Here is a 21,481-nt window from a genome sequence, read left to right on the forward strand (position 1 = left end):
AATTAAAAGGAAAAAAAGAAAAGAAAATCTTCTGCATATAGGTCAGGCAATACTGCGGACACCAAGAAGGGGTCTTAGTTGAATGTGCGCTTGTTTCGACTGCGTCACATACACGTGAGTTCAGGAGGAGCTGAGAAGTGCATTTATTTTATTGAGATATTAAGACACTCAGTCAACACGCAACGCAGGTTTATATCTAGAGTTTTATGCGTCTGCAACATGGGCAGGAAAAATAGAAACAGACAAAGACCTCAGCAGAACAGAGATGGAAGACCAGAGGGGAAAAGAAACAGAGATGATGCTGTGAGTTTGCTAATTGCTCTAGCTTCTTACTTTTCTGCTCAGTCCCAACACTGCACATTCATTTATGAATTTATTTTAACATATGCTGCATTGGGAATAAACACATTATATAGTCGCATCAAAATTATTGTGCATATATAACAATGTAATCCTGTGATATATGGAATGTAGGTAGTAGTTGTCATACTAGTAATTGGTGTACTCATATGGGTTCTTATGGCAGGGTTGGGGAGCTGGATACTCTGAGATAATCAAGGAAAATAAACTCTTTGAGCATTACTACGAAGAGCTGAAGATTGTCCCAGACGGAGAGTTTGAGGCTTTCATGGATGCCATGAGGGAGCCACTGCCAGCTACAATACGGATCACAGGATACAAGAGGTGATGTAACATTTTATGCAGGTCCAATAGTTTATTTTTTTATTTTTTTGACTATCACACAATTTGAATTATTGTTAAGGTAACCTGTTAACTGTCAGTCTCACAGTAGCAGGACACTAGGCTTGCTTTTTTTATTGCACCCCCCCCATCACATATTTTAGTAATCATCATAAATTAGGTATCATTCGAAAGCTTAAAGTCCCTAATGGTGCGAGGGCAGTGCAACCTGTCACTCACAGGATATCACCGCATTAGCAGACCACAATGATCCAATCAATTCTCGATGGACAAAATCAAGTCCCGCCCTATGTTTTGTTTTTTTTCTTGCCACTTCACTCACATATATGGCCCTGCCCCAAATAGCACACTTCATAGCACTTTCGGTCTTGTGGACTAACAATGGCTGCCGTGTCCGTGTCCGTTTAGTCCACGAGACTGTAGAGTGTCCCATTTGTCAATTTTAGGTCTCAGAAGGGTGCTCGTGAGTGCCCCCTTTGCGGTAGATATGCACACTTATTAGACATTGAAATTAGACATTGCTTTGCCATGTACTTAAATTATTTTTAAAAGTGGGCAGTGTCATGTTTCACATTGTACAAAATTTATGGCACTATTTTATAATCAAATCTTTACCTAATCTTGAAAACACATATCGTTGGAAAGTTCTGAGACTGAAGGTTCCATATTTGGCCACAGTTTTGTTGTAGAAGTGATATTGTGACAGAACTGTATTAATTTGTGACGTGAGATTTAAAAAAAACAAAACAAAAAAAAACAAACAAAAAAAACCCCTCAATTTTTGAGATATCAACTTCAAATTTGTGACACAACTTTGTTAAACATATGGTTTTGATTATGTAGCAATTTTATTTTGTAAAATTTATATTTTGTATAAAATATAAAATGTTTGCTTTGAGTGTCTTCATTTAAAAAGTTAGGTCTGTATTCCAAAACTTTCATGAATTGCAACCATTGAAGTTCAGATCTATGCTCAGAGGTGACAGTTAATGGTTAAAATGGTTTAACTTTTATTCACTTCTCTCAGAATCTTTTCATTTACTATTGGCCATCAGCCATCCTGCTTTTAGATATCAGCATTGTCAGGCCGTATTGGTAAATGACTTTCATTAGTAGTTCAGAGGATGATGCAATTATGCAATAAAGTTTTTCCTTTTCTCAACTCTTGTAATCAGTCATGCAAAAGAAATCCTTCATACTCTTAAAGAGAAATATTTCAAAGAGGTACAAGATCTTGAGGTGGATGGGCAGAAGATTGAGGCTCCTCAACCCCTTAGCTGGTAAGATGGAAAACAATTTGTTTGTGTATTACTTGTGAATTACTTTTAAATATACATGGAAAACTGTAGAACATAGTACTTCAGATCTGATCTTTAATCTCATCATGCTATTATAGGTATCCTGATGAACTGGCGTGGCACACTAATCTGAGCAGAAAGATCCTACGCAAGTCTCCACTCCTGGAGAAATTCCACCAGTTCTTGGTCAGCGAAACTGAATCGGTAAATAAAAACAAAAAAAAAAACATGTTAATGTCTGACCCTTGTTGGTGCACTTCTCCAAGGTGTGTATCTGCAGATATTCGTTGGTGTTTACAATCACTAGGACACATTTCTCAATACTTAGGTCACTTTTTTTTTTTTTTTTTTTTTTCTCCAAAACTCTTCACACAGTGAGGACAACAGCAGTCAGTGCGGGCTAAACTGTGGGTTATTTATCATTGCTTTGGCACAAAAAGGATTCAATGAATACATCTTTCAAATTACATGAATACATTTCTCACTTAGAGACAACCACCTCCAAAATTCTATATACCTACAGGCCAATTTGCACATTTACTCTTTTCAAAACTTAAGTTCAAAACATAATACAAAATTGAATAAGACAGCAATTTGCTATATTTCTACAGTAATACCATATTAAAATATATATTCTGAATTTAAAAAATGAAATGCTATCAAAACAATTAAATGTAGCTGAACACCTACATAGGGGTTAGTCTTTCAATTTCATTACAATCTATACAAAAGGGGAAAACTTAAAGGAGACTTATAATGCCCCTTTTACAAGATGTAATAAAAGTCTCTGGTGTCCTCAGAATGTGTCTGTGAAGTTTCAGCTCAAAATACCCCACATATAGTTTATTATAGCTTGTCAAATTTGCCCCTATTTGGGTGTGAGCAAAAACATGCTGTTTTTGTGTGTGTCCCTTTAAAAGCAAATGAGCTGCTGCTCCCGGCCCTCTTTCCAGAAAAGGATGGAGCTTTAACAGCTCGCGCTTCGGCTGCTCAACAACAATAAAGCTGGAGAATCTCACACAGCCAAAATGACGATTGTCAGTAACGCCTTACGGCTGATTGTCAGTCAGCCTTACATTGTTCAAACCTTGAATTGGACACTGATGGAGAGACTCAAAAAGAAGTTACAAATTATAGAATGCATCTGGACGTTTCTGAATGGTTAGTGGATAAATGTATGTAGTTGCTGTGGAGTTGATTCAACTCATCGACTAGCATGTGCCGTCTTGTTAATCTTTTGTGCAAATCCAGCATTGAATTGACTCTCGTTTGTGAAGCAGTCTGGTGTAAAATGATGGCATGGTAACAACACTCTACTACCTCAACTCCCTTTGTTGCGTGTTCTCAGGGGCAAGGTTTATGTAAATTTTGGGGTTTGTGATGTCACCATCCCGGGAAGAAGCTCGCTGTAGTTCCTACCAGCCGTTTGTTGTAGTCCTTAAAAAGCGATTTCTGTAAAAGAAAATATCTCCATTTGCATTGAACTTTGAGCATCATAACTTTGCAGATGTTGTTTATGCTCTAACAGCAACATGACACACTAACTAAAGTTAAAAAAAAAAAAAAAAATGAAATCATAATCAAGGACCCTTATAAGAATAATATTTACTGTAATGTAAACATGGACCATGTAACAAACTGCAGTAAATTCTAAACAACAGAGACTGTCATTCTTTTGTAAAGAAACTTTACATTGTATAGTTCTACTGTATGTTAGTGGGTTTTTTTTTTTTAGGTCATTGCTTTATGAGAGACAAAGTGTGTTTGTTAGTTGGCAACCTTTGGCATCATAGGAGCCAGTAAGCGAAAGGCCATCAAGGAGGTCACGGAGTCAGCAGAAGTTGCCTCAAGGTTGCTGTGGATAAGGAGAGGAGAACCATGGGTGGGATAGGGCTACCTGGACACAAGCTGGGGCCTGATCAACCCCAGCTGGGTCGCCTGGGTGAGAGTGTATGATGCTTGAAAGACCCGAAACACTCAGTGACCCCAGGTAACATCACTGATGATGTGTCCAGGGTGCATCGAGTCGATGTATGTTACAAGAATGTGACGTTAACTGCTGTAAGCTGAAAATTAGTTAGGAGAACTGTATGAAGATTTTTGAAAAAATGTTGAGAAATGTGTCCAAGCTGTTGTAAACAAAAAACGGTAATGAATGCAAATATAATATATTGATCAACCATAAATGGTAGCTTTTTTCTTAATCTTATTTACTCTATCAGGGTAATATCAGCAGACAGGAAGCAGTCAGTATGATTCCTCCTCTTCTACTGAAAATCGAGCCTCAACATAAGGTACATCTTCAACAACACCATCATTTGAGTTTCCTTGAACACCAATTAAATGTTTTCTCTGTAGTGTGTTTTCTGGACTGGGAGAATTTTTATAATTTGTCTTATCTCTTCTGGATTGTATAACCAGATTCTGGACATGTGTGCTGCTCCAGGATCAAAAACTGCTCAACTAATAGAGATGCTTCACTCTGATATGGATGTGCCTTTTCCTGGTAAACCATTACTCATATAATCTCCAATACAGATTTGGAATGATCTTATCTTTTAGTTGTCCTCCATCTCTTCTGTGTCTCCAGAGGGTTTTGTAATTGCCAATGATGTGGATAATAAGCGCTGTTACCTGCTGGTCCACCAGGCCAAGAGATTAAACAGTCCATGCATTATGGTGGTAAACCATGATGCATCTAGCATTCCACGTCTGCACTTTGATCAGGACGGGAAGAAGGAAGTCCTGTTTTATGACCGTATCCTGTGTGATGTACCTTGCAGGTGAGGAATTTTATGGTGAGGGTCTCTGCTTTGACCCAGAGATGCTACTTGAGTTTTTCAATGAAAATATTAGATGGAAAAGCTTTAATGAAAATGAGAAATATGGCCTTGGCCAGTAACTGAAACATATTAAGTTTATTTTAAATACAAATATCTTAAAATAAATACTAAAGTAAGTGAAGTATTAAAATTACTAAAAGAAGTAAACATAAATTCAATCTAAATAGAGATGTATATAAAAAAACACAAACTAAAAAAAATGACAAACGTATCAAAATTACTTAAACTAAAATTAACATTTAAAATATAATAATAAAAGCTAATACTACTAAAACATCTAGGGATGCGCGATACCATTTTTTTCAGATCCGATACCAAATATTTTTATATATATATATATATATATATATATATATATATATATATATATAATTTTTTTTTTTTTTAAATCGGTGTAGAATTTCTATACCTCTTTGTGTTGAACTGATAATCACTCGCATGAAGGACAATTCATAGTGCTCTCTACTCCAGTTGTGATCTAACAGACACCTGGGAGAAAGTAGCATAATTTAGAAACCACAATAAACTCTAGCAAGATAGTCCTTTTATGCAAAACCATAGACCTTTATCTACAGATCAAGTATAATAATAGGAACATTGAATCATCTTGGAGAGTGTTTCAGCATGTTGACTGTCATAACTGAACGCAACACGCAGTTTGAATGCTAAATGTAGAATGACACAGCCGCAATGGAGGAAATCATTTGTCAACTTTAACACTTTAATTTAAATATTTGTCTGTACCTCACATTAAACTATGAAATAGCTTCAGAACACATGAAATATAGTGCACATATAGTGGTGTTTTATAATGTTTTTGTGCCTTTTTTGGGGCTTAACAATAACAGAATATTATACACACAATATCGGATCTGGATGTCTCATCTGACGATACAGCAAAGAATGACAGTATACCGATACTGAGTATCGGATTGGCGCATCCTTAAAAATACCACTGCACAAACCCATCCAACCCAACTTAAAATAAGTCTGATTAGTTTTAACATCTGTAACGTCTTTCTACCTGCCAGATTTTTTTTTTTTTTTTTAGGAAAAACAAAATACTGTGATTTTTCCACTTCGCAGAAGCTTCAACCTAATAGGCTGGTTTCTATGTAATTATTGGTTGCTTTAAATTGTCATCAGATGGTCTCCTCCTGTCTAAATGGTCATAGGCCAAAATAAGCTGCAAAGTGTTCAGTCTAGTTTCTTTTAATGTGGGTTATTAAAGGGGGCATTTTATGCCCTTTTTCAAAATCTTGAATTTTGTTTTGGGGGACTACTAGAATAGGTTTTCATGCTTGAATGTTCAAAAAAACATTATTTTTCACACGTTTTAAATTATTGTAGCACTTTGTATATCAGTAACACTCTGTTTAGTTCCTGTCTCTATGAAGCCCCTCCTTCCAAAAAGCGCAGTGTGTTCTGATTGGTCAGCTGGACCAGCGTGTTGTGACTGGTCAACCGCTTAGAACGTCTCGGAAATGTCACGCCTCTTACCATAACTGCAAGTTTCAACACTACTAAAGCAACTCAACTAGGCCTCGTCCCTTTTTTGTGTATCCCTTGGGCAAAAATTATTTAAAAGGGGAATATTGTGAAATTTATGTTCCTGAAAGCTAGTTCTTAAGGGGAGTTTAGAAACAATGCTTACTGATATAGAGAATAACTTCCTTTGGTGTGACTTTGTGTTTTGTAACTTTGCAGACCTTTTTCATACTCAAACACCAACATTACACACTAAAGAAAGCTAAAAATGTAAAAAAGCATAATATGCTGCTGCTTTGTACAGAGATATAAAGTTGTGATTATGTAAATATAGGGATCACAATAATAGAGGCACACATACACGCCAGAGCTCTGTGTTTTCGGTTGAGCTGTGAATCTCTTCCCAGCATGTAACATCATAAAGCAGAGTTTATAATTGGTGGAGTCTATACTTGGCCTGCAGCAGAATCAGGTGCCAAGCACAATACAGTCTGCTCAGTACCAGCAGGCCAAACATCTTTTGCACATACACAGTGTGGTCAGCCTGGTTTTTCTATGTAAACTTTTTTTTTTTCTCCGTCGATGAAATGATTTGAAGTTGACTTTAAAGGTGTAATTATGGCTTGTGTTTGTGCCCACATAGGACTGTAGTTTCCTTGATTCAGAATTTGCTTCCTTAACCAAACACTGATGTAATTGATTTTAAAAATACCATATGATTTCATATGACCACAGGAAAGTCTCTTAAAAGTTATCAAGTCCAGTTTAAATTTACATGAAGGAAGTAAATGTGGTAATGAATCTTTTTTTTGTTTTATTGTGAAGAACCACTAATTATAAGTCTGCTTTATGCCTGACAGACACATGAAATTATCTGGTATGGAGTTACAATTAAACTGCAAACAATAAAATCAGCACCTTTATCTATACAGTGGAGATGGAACGATGAGGAAAAACATTGACGTGTGGAAAAAATGGACAACCAGCAACAGCCTGCAGCTCCACGGGTAAGACCAATATAGTACCAGTATAGTGTATATATGTGACACAACTGTATTGAAGTCCTGTGACAACAAAGTGTCATACTTCTGTACCACAGAGTATATGTTCTGTTAGCAGTACACTAGTACTCCATTCTGAACACGTCCTACAGCCTTTGTGCTCTCAGATAAACCCAAGTCTTGATGCATGATGATCATTGCGTCTGGAGCTTTAGCTATTTGGCAGTGGCAGTGAATTAGCAGTGATGTGTCTGCTGGAGGAGTGTTTTCCGTACCTGATTACAGAAACAAGATGTTGCATCTAATTTCTTTGTTGCACTGTCAGCACGGGTCTCTCACTCTTGCTCTCTCTGTTTGTGTGTGTGTTTGCTGTCTCTCCATTCTGAGGTTGCAGAACAGTTTATGCTCTAAGTGTGTGTATTTTCAATTTGTCTCATTGTCTGTCAGTCTGCAGATAAGGATCGCAGTGCGAGGTGTGGAGCAGCTGGCAGTAGGGGGCAGGATGGTGTACTCCACCTGCTCTTTGAACCCCATCGAGGATGAAGCGGTCATCGCTGCCCTGCTGGAGAAGAGTGAAGGTATGTCTGCTGTTTTTTTTTTTTTTTTCCTCCATTTTTGTTTTTAAATGTCTGTGTAGTTTATTAATTTGTTTTAGTTATTTTGGCACTTTGTGTTAAACTAAACAGTCATAAGTTACACTTTCAATTATACAAATTAAATGATATCTAGTTATCATATATTTTGTTCCAAGTAACACAAATGGTTTTAGTTAATGATAACTCTGTTGCTGAGATTTACCCTTACATATATTTCAACCGTTTTGTTTGTGTTATGTGTATCTTTATTGATATAAAGTCAAAACCTGTGGGAAATGCAATTTTTGGGTCAAGCATTACATTTGAAATCATTAAATGCATGATAGGATGTATTTACTAGAGATGCACCGATGTATCGGCCAACAAAAGCTATTATCACTATCGGCCATTAGCCGATTGTTTAAAAACTGCCGATGATCAGGGCCGATTATATCCTGTCAATCAAAAGGGTGCGGAAAAAACGTGTCGGACTGCAACTCGTTTTGTGTGTGAAGAAAATCACTCGTGTTGAATTTTAACGCATTAACAGTTTAAAAATAGTGACGTTAAAGCAGGCTCTTTTTGACTCTATGAATCACCCGTAGTTCAAGCCAGGGTTGCCAGGTCTGTTTTTTTTTTTTTTTCTTTTTTTTTTTTTTTTTTTCCCTACATCAAATATTATTTGTAGCATCTCCCATCCAATAATTGCAAAAAGCTTTGTGCTTTGTTACTTCTGAAAATAATAAAAGTTTCAGTTTTCAAATTGTCAATTTTATCATGAAATTCAAACTATATATAGATATATATATATATATATAAGAACTAGAGAGGAGCTTATTTACTGTTAATTATGTTTGTGTAAATTTGCCATGAAGACAAGTGCTTATGAAAACTACGTTTGTATAAGTTTTATACATTTCAGTGTATAAGAGTGTAATTATTATATCTGAAAATAAACAGCAGCTGAATATAATGCCTCTGTTGTTAATTGTAACCTCTAATATTGTAGTGTACCAAATGAGAGGTTTCCTGTATAGTTTGCAACATTATTTGGGAGAGATTTTGTTTTTGTTTTGTTTTTTCCTTAAGAAAAACCAAACTATCGGTATCGGCAGAGAAATGTAATATCGGTGTATCTCTAGTATTTACCTTGCGATGTCGCCTCAATTGTGTTCTGCTGTTTCTGATCTCTCTCTCTCTCTCTCTCTCTCTCTCTCTCTCTCCCTCTCCCTCTCCCTCTCCCTCTCCCTCTCTCTCTCTCTCTCTCTCTCTCTCTCTCTCTCTCTCTCTCTCTCTCTCTCTCTCTCTCTCTCTCTCTCTCTCTCTCCCTCTCCCTCCTATGGTTTCTTCCCTCTTCTGTTTATTTCTCAGGTGCTTTAGAGTTAGCAGATGCCTCTGCAGATCTCCCAGGACTCAAATATATGCCTGGAATAACATCTTGGAAAGTAATGAACTGTTAGCCTCCACTCTCTGATATCAATTTCTGTTCATGCTGTTTTGAGTCTGCATTGGTTTATGTCTGTTGCGTTAGCGCAGTCATTTTTCTTCATTCACTGCAGCAGAGGCATTAGACTGTTTGTAACTGGGGCTCTCACTGGAGCTCTCACAGTAAGGCTGTTTTGATTAGTCCAAGATATCTTGGTAATGTTATATTAAAATAACATCTCTACACCTGTGATAACGAATATACTGTCTAAAACCAGAGAAAATATGACATGTGATTGGCAACTTAGTGGCTAGTCTTAAATTGAGCTACAAAATGAAGGTGGTACAACTTTCTGCCACACGTACTGGCCATTAATATTAATGAAACTGCATTGTTTTATTCATATATTACATATCGTTATTTTATTTCTTTCTTTATCTCTCCGTAAAACTGCACTTCACAAAAACTGAAGGCCCTCATGATTTTGGTTATGATTTTCATTTTGGTTGGCTTATGAGAATATTCCATGTGTGACGCTGCATCTTAGAAACTTTCCTGTCCAAGTTTATCCATTTTTTTGAAATAGGTATTTGAATGGTAATCAAGCTCCCTGCTCTTATATAGGTAATGACGAAAGAGGGTCAGTGGTACTCTGACTGGTCAGAGGTGCCAACAAGCCGACACACCCAGATCAGACCCACCATGTTTCCACCAACAGACCCAGAGAAGCTGACGAATATGAGACTGGAGAGATGGCAAGTTTATTTTATTTTATTTTTTTTATCTCACATATGTCTATGTAATATCACAAACTTAAAACCCTTTCTTTACAATTTTGACACCCCTGGTCTGGTGCTATAGTGTGTTTTACCAAAACTCTCCACCAGATGGTAGTATACCACCACAGTACTAGTGGAGCAATACCAATATTGAGTAAACTCATTGGGTGTGTGAACCCAGTTTACAGATTTTTAGTTGTAACAGTGTTATGGTGCATTGATTTGTGTTTTCAGTATTAGAATACTGCCCCATCACCAGAATACCGGCGGGTTTTTTGTGGCTGTGTTAGTGAAGAAGGCGCCCATGCCATGGAACCGCCGTTACCCAAAGGTATTAGAAAATGCAGACTTTTTATATCATATTATATAAAATGCAGTTGGTGCCTTGAAGTTGTATGGGAGTACATTCAAGGTATCTTTTTTTCGTTGTTGACTACCGTTTTACTAACAAGCCCATTTTCTTAAAGGTGGATAAATCCACCTTATTTGTCATTGCTTTTGAAATGGGGAAGCTAGTGTATACACATCAATACCATTGTCTCTGTTCTTTCTTTGTCTGTGTTTCTGTAGCTTCGTAATAAGGATGTGAACGCCTCCAGTGATGTGGCTCCCGCTGAGGAGCTGCAGATGGGGGCGTCTCCTGCTGAGGTTCCTCCAGCAGACAGCTTGTCCACTGACACCCCTGTTGAAGCAATGGAGGGTGAGACTCCTGCAGAGGGAAACCCGTCTGTCCTAGATACCCCTGACCCTTCAGAGGTCAAGAAAGACAATGTGTGTGGGTGAGTGTCCTCAGCCAGGTGTATATGTGGGCATACGCCTTTACCTATTCCAGTCACCCTATTATTCTCTCTGCTGTTAATTTATTTTGTTCTTTCTGTGTGAATTATTATTATTATTATTATTATTATTATTATTATTATTATTATTGTTGTTGTTGTTATTTAATGCAAAATAATATTTCCAGCTGGAAACTATATCACAGCAATAGCAAACCACAGTGATCCAATGATCCAGTCAATTCCTGATGGACAAAATCTAGTCCCACCCTACATTATTTTTTTTTTTTTTTTTTTTTTTCTCCTCTTGTTCAAAAAGCTGTTTTACTTGGATACACATCACAATAGGGAAGAAAAAAAACAAAAGCAACATCCGTTTCATGCCGACTTCAAAATGGCTCCTTACTGGGAAAATAAAAGCCATATTTAAGAAAAACATGATGCTGTACTATTGAGTTTGAACTGACACAATGTCATGTGAATTATACTTCGGTTATGTTGTTATGTGACCTCATGTAGATTCCAAAATCAGTGCATAATCTGTTTTTTCATACTAGGTAGGTGTAATAGTAGACTTGCAGCAACTGTGCAGTATTCTTTAATAGGAAGATAGTTTTTATTCCAAACGTATGTGTAGTGTCGATTTCAGTGCCCCCTGGTGGACAGTACTAGTTATTTTGCACTTACTGAGCTTCCTATTGACATGAAGTGCTCTTTCTGTTCCAGCCCCCCTCCTCCAAAGAAGATGAAACTCTTTGGCTTCAAAGAGGATCCTTTTGTGTTTCTGACAGAGGATGACCCCATCTTTCCTCCCATCCAGTGAGTGCCTCTCCTCTCCATTTACAAAACCTCACTGCTCAACACAAATACTGTTTTTACAAACGCTCTCATATCTTGCTTGTGGGTTTTTTTTTATGCAGTATTTGTCTGATGCCACTGAGTGTTCGCCCTGCCTGAATATACACACTCTGAGTAGGCTGGAGCTTTGTTTATGTGTGTAAAAATAGATAACCACTCATATTATTACGCTATTCATCCTATGTGACCAATCACATGAATGGATGATGTGATCATTATCATTCAGTCATTGTGACTTTGTCTTTTGTTTGTGATGAATTTTATTTATTTTCTCACACAGATGCACAGTGCCACAGCGCTGGCAACCCGCCATTTTGACTTGTGGGAGACAACGCCTCTGCTCCATATGTCGCAGCGTGTTTAGTGCTGTGCGCATATGTGCTTTTTATTTCCCTCTGTTTAACCATAATTTATTTTATCCTGTCATATTTCTTTGTCTGCTCCAGAGCTTTCTACAACCTGTCTCCAGATTTCCCCAAGCTTAACGTGTTGACTCGAACCCATGAAGGAAAGAAGAGGCACCTGTACATGGTGTCTAAGGAGCTCCGCAATGTTCTGCTCAACAACAGTGAGAGAATGAAGGCAAGAGCGTACACACACACACACACACACTCTCTTTCTAAAGGTCCTTCATCAGTGCTAGCAGTGATTGAGGATGGCGTATAGGCAGATGGGGACAGCAGCCTCGCTATGATCTCATCTCTATCTGTGCTCTAGTGCCTTCACATTCATCAAGTATGAAACAACCATCTGCTGCTAATGTAAACAGACATCACTGGAGTTACGTTAGAACAAAGAACCACACTGTAAATACTTACACACCTCATCCTTTGTTGCATTATTTGTGCTTTGAGGAATTAGCATGCTTAATATGCTATTTTGGTAGTTCGTTCTATCTGAGAAATATATATATATATATATATATATATATATATATATATATTAATATAATATAATATAATATAATATAATATATACACACACACACACACTTATACATGTATGATTGATAAATATAAATTATTATTTTTGCTTATTTTATCATGAATAATTATTTATTATTATTATTTATTTATATATTTTTAAATTGTCCCAGTCAGGGTAATTAATTAATTATTTAAATTAATTAAAACCAGGATAAAAGTTCATTTTAACTGTTTCTTTGGTGTAAATAATAGATACACTATATTGCCAAAAGTACTGGGACACCCCTCCAAATAATTGAATTCAGGTGTTCCAATCACTTCCCTGGCCAAAGTTGCATAAAATCAAGCACCTAGGCATGCAGACTGCTTCTACAAACATTTGTGAAAGAATGGGTCGTTCTCAGGAGCTCAGTGAATTCAAGCGTTGTACCGTGATAGGTTGCCACCTGTGCAATAAGTCCATTCGTGAAATTTCCTCACTACTAAATTTTCCATGGTCAACTGTTAGTGGTATCATCATAAAGTGGAAGCAATTGGGAACAACAGCAACTCAGCCACAAAGTGGTAGGCCACGTAAAATCACAGCAGGGTCAGCGCATGCTGAGGCACACAGTGTGCAGAAGTTGCCAACTTTCTGCAGAGTCAATAGCTACAGACCTCCAAACTTCGTGTGGCCTTCAGATTAGCTCAAGAACAGTGCGTAGAGAGCTTCATGGAATGGGTTTCCATGGCCAGGCAGCTGCATCCAAGCCTTACATCACCAAGTGCAATGAAAAGCATCGGATGCAGTGATGTAAAGCACGCCGCCACTGGACTCTAGAGCAGTGGAGACGTGTTCTCTAGAGTGACGAATCACGCTTCTGTCTGGCAATCTGATGGACGAGTCTGGGTTTGGCGGTTGCCAGGAGAACGTCTTGGTCTTGGTCTTGGCCCCTTAGTTCCAGTGAAAGGAACTCTTAATGCTTCAGCATACCAAGACATTTTGGACAATTTCATGCTCCTAACTTTGTGGGAACAGTTTGGGGATGTCACCTTTCTGTTCCAACATGACTGCGCACCAGTGCACAATGCAAGGTCCATAAAGACATGGATGAGCGAGTTTGGTGTGGAACTTGACTGGCCTGCAGAGTCCTGATCTCAACCCGATAGAACACCTTTGGGATGAATTAGAGCGGAGACTGTGAGCCAGGCCTTCTCGTCCAACATCAGTGCCTGACCTCACAAATGCGCTCCTAGAAGAAATGGTCAAAAATTTCCATAAACACTCCTAAACCTTGGGGAAAGCCTTCCCAGAAGAGTTGAAGCTGTTTTCGCTGCAAAGGGTGGGCCAACTCCATATTAAACCCTACTGATTAAGAATGGGATGTCATTAAAGTTCATGTGCACGTAACGGCAGGTGTCCCAAAACTTTTGGCAATATAGTGTAGTTAATAGTACAAATATTCCATTTATTATTATAATTACTAGTTGTTGTGTTGTTGTTACTACTCTTACTACTAGTAATAGTATTATTATTATTATTATTATTATTATTATTAGAGTACTACTACTTATACTAATGTACTCTTTAATGTATATAATTAATAATAATAAAATATTAAAACGCTGTTGTCAGTGGAGAGTTCTCACATATTCTGTTTTCTGCAGGTTATAAACACAGGAGTGAAGGTCTGGTCCAGAAATACTGATGGAGAACAGTTTGGTTGTGCTTTCAGACTGGCCCAGGAGGTGGGTGTGTTTAAAAATAGTTTAACGTAAATGTTTTATGTAGTAGTTGTTTGAATTACTTATGTACGTGCATTGCATACAACCAAAATATTGAAAATGTTGTGATGTGCATTAATACTGGACTTGAATATACCTGTTGTGTAGTCATTTCATCATAAAAAAGATCTTTTAAAATCAATTATTTTTAAAAGTTAAGAAGCAGCAGCCTAATCCCAAGGATATTTCTGCAAGGTATAATGATTGTATTTCACATGCAATTTTAACCGAAAAGGCTTTGGAAATTAAGTCGTGCTGCAGTAATCTGTCTATAATTAAAGCAACGCTCAGATGTCTCTGATGTTTTTTGCTCAAAAACTAGGTTCTGTGGTCTATAGGGAAACGAGTTAATCTCAACATGCTGTTAATAACCTCAGCTTGCTTTTCTGTCTGCTCTAGAGGGAACTTCCATTACCATTTTCCACAACAGTGTATTGATTTTTAACTAGAGGAGGATCTGTTATGTGAATTTGTGTATGTGTATTTTCTGTCTTCCCATAGATGAAGAAATAGATTAAAATGTGTCCATGGCTGAATTAATGGGTATAAAAAAGAGAAATGCATTTTGAACTAGACTTAATCATTCTGATGTTACATGCTTTTCTCAGAGTTGGAAAGGCTGTGTGTGTGAAAGAGAAGATAGTTCAATCCTTGACACCATACTGATGTCTTTCTCTAGGGTATTTACACACTGTGCCCCTACATCAGAGCCCGAATCATCAACATCAGCGTGGAGGACGTGAAGGTGCTCCTCACGCAGGAGAACCCCTTCCTTAGCAAGCTTGGAGATGATGCTCACAGTCAGGCCAAGAAACTTGGTCAGTGCCATTCATAAATTAATTTGTTAAAATGTACAGGTTTGAATGCTGAAAAGATGAGTGAACTTTAAAGAAGTCATTGCTATCATAACACATACTAATTAGAAATATACAATTTTAATTTATGCATTGATACATTAATATATGCATTTAAAAAATTCTATATACACACACACACACACACACACATATATATATATATATATATATATATATTTTTTTTTTTTTTTTTTTTTTTTTTTTTTACTTTTTTTATCTATCATAGTAGTTGCTGTCATCACTTGTCAATGTGTCTAGAACCTTTGGCCTTGAATACCTTTCAGTTCAGGGTCATGTTACAGACAATAAAGGCCTGACATTTGTGTCATACTGCTAACATCACTAATGTTAAAATATTGCTCTGAAATTCATACATGCTCTCTTTCTCCAGAAATGGGCAGCATTGTTTTACGTTACCTACCAGATCCAAAGTAAGTGAACATGTTCTTAATTCATATTATTACCATACTTTTTATTTGTTTTTATTTTGTTTTTCCAAAAGAGTAAAGAACCTTTTTGGACTTGAGTTCTGATCTAGTCTGCAGTCTATGCCACATTCTTCCATATGACAGACCATAGCTCTGTTTCAAATCCTAGTAAACTGCCTCGCTGTCTACTACCAACATTGGCAGCTACCTTCCAAGGCAACATCCTAACCAAAATGTAACCTTTACGTGACTGGTGTGGAATACAAAGGTCGCAGCTATCAATGAAACACACAACAGACATGACTTCAGTTGATTCCAGTAAAGATGTTAGCATGTTGCTAAGCTAACAACACTGTATTATGAGAAATTTCTAAAAACAAATATTTAAATGCATGGCACACAGATAGAATAATCCCTTTCAATTTAGAATCTTTTTTTTCACTGACCTTATCACAATACATTCTGGAAATTCTTAATATGTGGAGGCTGTCCACTTTTTTTTTTTTTTTTTTTTTTTTTTTTTTTTTTTTAAAAGGCAAGAGTGGGCACGGCCATTTGTAAATTGAATGTGTCTGACTTCCAGTGTCGTCTGTTTCCAGTTATTTTTAGCTGTGCAAAACAACTCATTATGCTGCTTGATATTGCAAACTGGTACAGTGCATCCGGAAAGTATTCACAGCGCTTCACTTTTTCCACATTTTGTTACAGCCTTATTCCAAAAGGGATTAAATTCATTATTTATCTCAAAATTCTACAAACAATACCTCATAATGACAACGTGAAAGAATTTTGTTTGAATTTTTTGCAAATTCATTAAAAATAAAAAACGAAAAAATCACATGCAGCCTTTGCCATGACACTCAAAATGGAGGTCAGGTGCATCCTGTTTCCACTGATCGTCCTTGAGATGTTTCTACAACTTGATTGGAGTCCACCTGTGCTAAATTCAGTTGATTGGACATGATTTGGAAAGGCACACTCCTGTCTATATAAGGTCCCACAGTTAACAGTGCATTTCAGAGCACAAACCACGCCATGAAGTCCAAGGAATTGTCTGTAGACCTCCGAGACAGGATTGTATCGAGGCACAGATCTGGGGAAGGGTACAGAAAAATTTCTGCAGCATTGAGCACAGTGGCCTCCATCATCCGTAAATGGAAGAAGTTTGGAACCACCAGGACTCTTCCTAGAGCGGGCCGCCCGGCCAAACTGAGCAATCGGGAGAAGTGCCTTAGTCAGGGAGGTGACCAAGAACCTGATGGTCACTCTGACAGAGCTCCAGCGTTTCTCTGTGGAGAGAGGAGAACCTTCTAGAAGAACAACCATTTCTGCAGCACTCCACCAATTAGGTCTGTGTGGTAGAGTGGCCAGACAGAAGCCACTCCTAAGCCCAAAAGCCACCTGAAGGACTCTGACCATGAGAAACAAAATTCTCTGGTCTGATGAAACAAAGATTGAACACTTTGGCCTAAATAACAAGCATCATGTTTGGAGGAAACCAGGCACCGCTCATCACCTGGCCAATACCATCCCTACAGTGAAGCATGGTTGTGGCAGCAATGTACAGAGACATCCTTGATGAAAACCTGCTCCAGAGCGCTCTGGACCTCAGACTGGGGCGACGGTTCATCTTCCAACAGGACAATGACCCTAAGCACACAGCCAAGATAACAAAGGAGTGGCTACAGGACAACTCTGTGAATGTCCTTGAGTGGCCCAGCCAGAGCCCAGACTTGAACCCGATTGAACATCTCTGGAGAGATCTGAAAATGACTGTGTACCGACACTCCCCATCCAACCTGATGGAGCTTGAGAGGTCCTGCAAAGAAGAAGGGAGAAACTGCCCAAAAATAGGTGTGCCAAGCTTGTGGCATCATACTCAAAAAGACTTGAGGCTTTAATTGGTACCAAAGGTGCTTCAACAAAGTGTTGAGCAAAGGCTGTGAATACTTTCCAGATGCACTGTATTTCTTAGCATATTTTAATGTTGTATATATAAACACTAGTTTTTATAGCGCAAATAGTTAAACAGAAAATAGCTTTCTTCCGCGTTGCAAAATAAGGTGTATATGTAGTGCTGCCTTAGATTTTGACCAAATTAAAATTTTAGGAAGCAGCTTTGTTTCCCATGTTTTCTTTATTTCTGTAGCAGACTCTTCATCAACTGAAGTCTTGAAATGCGTTCTAGGTAAACGGCTCGCTAGGTGGACAGGAGCTGTCTCAGTGTTGAGCGTACACAGAGGGCTCTGCGATGGCATTCCCACCATTCATCAGCCAGTCAGGAGACAAATGAATGGAGATTGAGCTCTTTGTAGCCATTACGCCCCTTGTCTGATAATTAAAGGGCTCGAACTGATGCACCCGGCTTCCTCTTCACAGATAAATAGCTCTTCATTGTCTCTCTCAGCAGAAAGCTCATTGTTTGGCCCACCAGACAGTCATGTTTCACGTTGATGGCCCTTACTGTGTAGAAAACTAGTCAATCCATCTGGAAAGTGTGTCCTTCTATCTCTCTCTCTCCCTCTATTTCTGTCACACACACAAACACACCCAGCATTTTAATCGGTAAATCTAATCTGGAACAAGCCCCAAATCATAGCTAACTCGCAGTACATGCTCAAATATGAGACTCGTTAAGCACTCGCAGCAGCGACGACTAATTTCTTGTTTGAAATGGGTTCAAATTTGTGAAATTATCCTAAAATAAATACACGCCACAAAAACGTCATTCATTATTTTTTTTATTTTTTTTTTATTTTTTTATTTTGATATTTTTATGTATTTAGATCTTTGTTGATATATATATTTTTTTTTAATTTATTCTAGACACTGCATACAATAGATTTATTAAATTGAAGAAATGTACAACATGCTGTGTTGTATGTTGGACAAAATGTCGTTATATAGGTTAAAGGCTTAGTTCACCCAAAAATGAAAATTATCCCATAATTTACTTACTCTCAAGGCGTGCGTGCCTGCGTGCACACTGTATGGTTCATAAATGTTTGCTGCAGGGAATCATTGCTTTAGACATGCAGTATGTGTCTAAAATAGCCTCATGACATCATGAGAATCTGAATATATATCAGTTTATTTTCTCATTAATACGAGCTCCCATAAAGCACATACTCTCTCTCATTGACATGTGCACACTTGTTCTTCAGTTTCATCACAGTGAGTGACAGGAGCGGAGAGCAGCTCTGATGTCACTGTGATTAGCGGCGCGTGGCGCTGTGGTGTCATCCTTCTCTATTGGCAGCGTGCTGCTGGCTCCCCATATGAAAACATGACTGCCTGTTCCAGCACAGCGCGCCTGATCATCTTTCACTCTCTTTTTCCATTCATCTGATCAGACGCTCTTAAAAGTGCCCCAACCGCCGCCGTCACACTCCACGCCAGTTCCTGGCGCTGTCTGCACTGCGGCTGATCAATAATTTGCTCATTTTCCTTCCCCCTTCTTCTGTCTTGCCTTCTCTCATCCTCCCCTTTGTCACTCATTCTTTGGCTCTTTTCCCACTTGTATCAACGTCAACTTTTAATTTCTTCTCATCTCTCCAGGGATCCTGATGCTCCTCAGTGTCCTATAGATTTGTGCGGCTGGAGGGGGAAAACTTCCATCAGGGCTTTCGTCCCACGTAATGAGCGTCTTCATTACCTCCGCATGGTGGGAGTGGAAGTCTTCCGTGACAAACAAGGCAAGAAGAACGACGGTTCAACAGAAACCCAGGAAGGAAGCACAGAAGATGCTGAGAGCCTGAACCAAGAGTCTGATCTTGTAGAACAGGAAAGTGCGGAAACGGAACAAAACGGTTCAGAGTCCAACACTAATTGTGCAGAACCTGTTGGCAGCACTTGTGATGGGCCTACGAGTTAGTTATTTAAATGGAGGGCTCCAATGGGCCTTCACCGTTTTTACAGACAACACACGTGTACAGGAGTACCTTGTTGGGTGACCTTTTGAAGAACTGATTTGGAAACAATTATTATTTTATCAGAGCTTTTTTAAATATTGATTAAAGAATTTGCTGTTGCATATGTTTTTATCTTTTTTTTTGTTTGTTTTTGTTTAAGGGACAAATTTAATGAAGTCACTTTTCAGTCACCTTTGCTAAACTGTCATTTTGTGTTTATAGTGTTTAAGGGCTGCTCAGTCCTACAGTGCATTTAGTTTTCTCAGACACTTGTACATGGTTTACACATTGTACATTATGCCAATTTATTCATTGTTATAATACTTGAAATAAACGGCATTTGTCAATATCTTAGTATGGTTTGTCACCTTTTTTTTTTTTTTTTTTTTTTTTTTTTAAGGATTAGTTCACTTTAAAATGAAAATTACCTCAAGTTTTACTCATCCTCAAGCCATCCTAGGTGTGTATGACTTTCTTCTTTCTGATGAACACGATCTGAGTTATATTAATAAATATCCTGACGCATCCAAGCTTTATAATGGCACTGAACGGGACGAGTATGAAACTAAAGAAAGTGCATCCATCCGTTATAAACATACTCCACATGGCTCCAGGGGGTTAATAAAGGCCTTCTGAAGTGAAGCGATGCCTTTTATGTAATGGGTGGAATAATATTTACGCGTCGGGTGCGAGTTGCGAGTCCGCCGACTGCAGGTCCAATAGCCAAAGACAATTCCAACTCCATTCGGTGCATTTGACAGCTTCTTTCAAATGGTCCCATGCTTATTTGTGTTCACGCTCTGTCTGAAGACCGTTAAAGGCTTACAGCACGATTTGCAGTGCTGAGAATTGTAGCCAATCGCGCTGCACCTGATTGAAAGCTAGAGATTATATTAAAGAGAGCGCGCTTTGCTCGATGTATGTATTTAATATCTTTACAATTTGAATAAAAATTTTAAAAATATTTTTTGCGCTGCTACAAAGAGGAACAGCGGACAGGTAAACACTGCTGAGATTCAGAAGAGACAACCGTGTTTAAATTCTGAGTGAATCTGCTAAAATATTTAGCTTACAGTTTAATAGGCCTGCTAAAACATTCTTTGTTCTTTTACTTGTGTTGTTTAACGCAATGTTTTATTAAATGCAGCGACATAAAGTGCCTGATGTTGGTTTTATTGCTTGTGTTTGGCTACATGAGAAAATGATTTTTGTCTACCTCATGTAGGAGATTTAATGCGGGTCGGGTCGCAGTTTTTATGTCAAACGGGTCGGGTCGAGTACGGGCTAAAATTAGTGTCTGTCAGATATCGGCCGGGTGTGCTGTTAATAACTGCGTGTGCGGGTTTATAAAACAGGACCCGTGCAGGACTCTGATTCAAGTTACGAAGAAAGTGTAACGCCTCTCGCACTTCAAAACGCTGACGCTATGTCCTACGCCTTCCGTATTCAAATTGAAGGTTTGGAGCGAAACTCTGCAGGGCTGTGACCCTTCAGGAACAGTCCACTGATTTGAAGTCTGGTTGCTTGCATTGATCTCTCATCTTTCTTCAAGCTACAGGATTTGAGGTGTCTTTCATGTTCACAGTACAAAAGGTGCAAGATGAGATGTATGTCAATGTTTATATGTGAATAAAAGCCTAAATTCAATCTGTTCGTTATATAAAGTGATTGTGCCTCTTCAGAAAATTTGGACTGTCAATGGAGGGACAGAAATCTCTCAGATTTCATTTAAAATATCTTCATTTGTGTTTCGAAAATGAACGAAAGTCTTATGGGTTTGGAACGATGAGTAACTTTTTTTTTTTTTTTTTTTTTTTTTGGGGTGAACTAACCTTTTGACAGCAATAAT

The 21,481-nt window shown here is 38.1% G+C and overlaps 1 protein-coding gene across 1 annotated transcript; it reads left to right on the forward strand.

The window, feature by feature from the left end:
* The first annotated feature begins 56 nt into the window (after positions 1–56).
* On the forward strand, positions 57–19,981 carry nsun2 (NOP2/Sun RNA methyltransferase 2). Its single transcript, XM_051871925.1, has 19 exons — positions 57–303; positions 527–684; positions 1,878–1,982; positions 2,099–2,204; positions 4,223–4,294; positions 4,422–4,506; positions 4,591–4,783; positions 7,264–7,338; positions 7,780–7,910; positions 9,279–9,352; positions 9,958–10,088; positions 10,347–10,443; positions 10,683–10,891; positions 11,615–11,707; positions 12,193–12,328; positions 14,320–14,400; positions 15,116–15,254; positions 15,685–15,724; positions 19,280–19,981. Exons 1-19 carry the CDS (start codon positions 220–222, stop codon positions 19,593–19,595), a joined length of 2,325 nt encoding a protein of 774 aa, XP_051727885.1. The 5' UTR covers positions 57–219; the 3' UTR covers positions 19,596–19,981.
* Positions 19,982–21,481: the final 1,500 nt, after the last annotated feature.

Source organism: Ctenopharyngodon idella, chromosome 19, assembly GCF_019924925.1.
Source record: "Ctenopharyngodon idella isolate HZGC_01 chromosome 19, HZGC01, whole genome shotgun sequence".
In the NCBI taxonomy this organism is placed as follows: domain Eukaryota; kingdom Metazoa; phylum Chordata; class Actinopteri; order Cypriniformes; family Xenocyprididae; genus Ctenopharyngodon; species Ctenopharyngodon idella.